General features: G+C 23.3%; 1 protein-coding gene across 4 annotated transcripts in view; it reads right to left on the minus strand.

The window, feature by feature from the left end:
* The window catches only part of LOC106685523 (alpha-tocopherol transfer protein-like), a 27,211-nt gene that overhangs the window by 13,160 nt on the left and 12,385 nt on the right, over window positions 1-1,666 (minus strand). For all 4 annotated transcript variants that reach the window (XR_010844454.1, XR_010844455.1, XM_014428256.3 and 1 more), the window contains exon 5: window positions 222-335. Coding sequence is in view for 2 of the 4 variants with exons in the window: in XM_014428256.3 (XP_014283742.2) it covers window positions 222-335 (114 nt within the window). In the remaining 2 variants the exon portion in view is untranslated. The remainder of the gene's footprint in view (window positions 1-221; window positions 336-1,666) is intronic.

A 1,666-nucleotide genomic window follows, 5' to 3' on the forward strand; every position in this document is an offset into this window, starting at 1 on the left:
TAATATTCCTGAAGAAAAAAAAAAAATATATATATACAGCTTAAGCAAAACTTAATATCATAAAAATATCAATTAGTTCCTTAGTGCATATGTGGCTCCAAATAAAAATCATCAGACACTTTTTATCCATTTATCTGATTAGCTACATTTCTAACATTGACAATAAGCTAAATTAAAGTCAATAATTCCTCTGACTTAATAGTTACGTACGATCGACTTACCCTGCCATACAATTTCTGACTCAAAAACGGTCTCACAAAACTATTCATCACTGTTTCAAAGAACTTGGGTGCATTCACAGCCACAGCTTTTTTGAGTTTCATTGCAATTGTTTTCTGGAACGTAATAACACATCATTAGCAATAAAATACAATGTTTTAAGATTTAATTGATTTTTTTTAATTTTTATTTTGAGGCGTACGTTCTATAATTCCTTTTAAAGAAATTTTTGCCCTTTATAGTTTCTAAATTTGGTTTCTGATACGTTAGTATATGTTTATTATAATTTGTTTTGACTAAATGAATTATATTTAAAAGATTTGAATTTCTTAAATAATAGCTATCATTTCAATTTCGTTTTTATATATAAAAAAACTTTTAAAAAAAATTATCTTTTTAATTAATAAATTCAAATTTTCTCTTAACATAGTTATAAAGGGTTTATTTATAATTTGTATTATTATTTATATATATTTTTCTCTGGAAAAATTATCCTTAACTCTTGAGTTTAACATTTCTACGTTTCGGGCAGTTTTCCCATTATTCAGTTCATATTTCAATTAAAAAAAAAAATTGCGCACTCGAAATTTTAAACACATACACCGAATTTCAAATACATATGAAAAATCGAATTATAGCTTAATAATTCACTATTTTAACAGTTAATTTTACAATTATGTATCAATTTATGAATTTGACATTAAGCCTAAAAATATCAAAGAAATTATTCTAATTTTTAATGCCTTAAATTATGAGATGGAATAAGTCAGTAATGATTAAAACTAATTTTCATATCGACAATATATGAAAATAGGTTTCGTTTGATATTTTTAGTAAGTTATAACAAATATGATGAAAATAGTTAAGATTAATGAGAAAAATTTTTAACTTATATTCCAGATTTTATTTCAAAAATGAAAATTTGTATTTATCTATGTTTAAGAATCACATAATAATGCAAATGAAAATTTTTAAAGTTACTTCATTGAATTGGCAGACTCAGAAATAATTTTACTCGATGTAAATCGACGTGATTCTACTTAAAAATTCGCCACAGAAGGAGGGATGGGAAATTTTGTAATTAAAATTTAGAAATATACAGTAAATTCATTTTTGAATCCGCCAAAACAACAAAGTCAATTTCACAAAATTTGACTGTTTCTTCATTATACTTTCAGAGCAGTAATTTGTATATCATATAATTTAAGGCAAGACAAAAATTAGAATAAGTTTCTAAATTTTGGTCCAAATCTAATATTTTAAATTTTCAAATTTATACCTTATTGTAATATTAGCTTAATAAATAGCTCATAATTAATTTAAAATTATTTATTACAGATTTCCTTTTAAAACTGTTGATTGTTCAATATTTTATTTTTATTATTGTTGAACAGTGAACAAAATAAAAGGAGAAATGCCCAAAACGTTTTTAAGTGGTAGAAATAAA

Source organism: Halyomorpha halys, unplaced genomic scaffold (genome assembly GCF_000696795.3).
Source record: "Halyomorpha halys isolate HHAL.00 unplaced genomic scaffold, Hhal_1.1 Scaffold708.1, whole genome shotgun sequence".
In the NCBI taxonomy this organism is placed as follows: domain Eukaryota; kingdom Metazoa; phylum Arthropoda; class Insecta; order Hemiptera; family Pentatomidae; genus Halyomorpha; species Halyomorpha halys.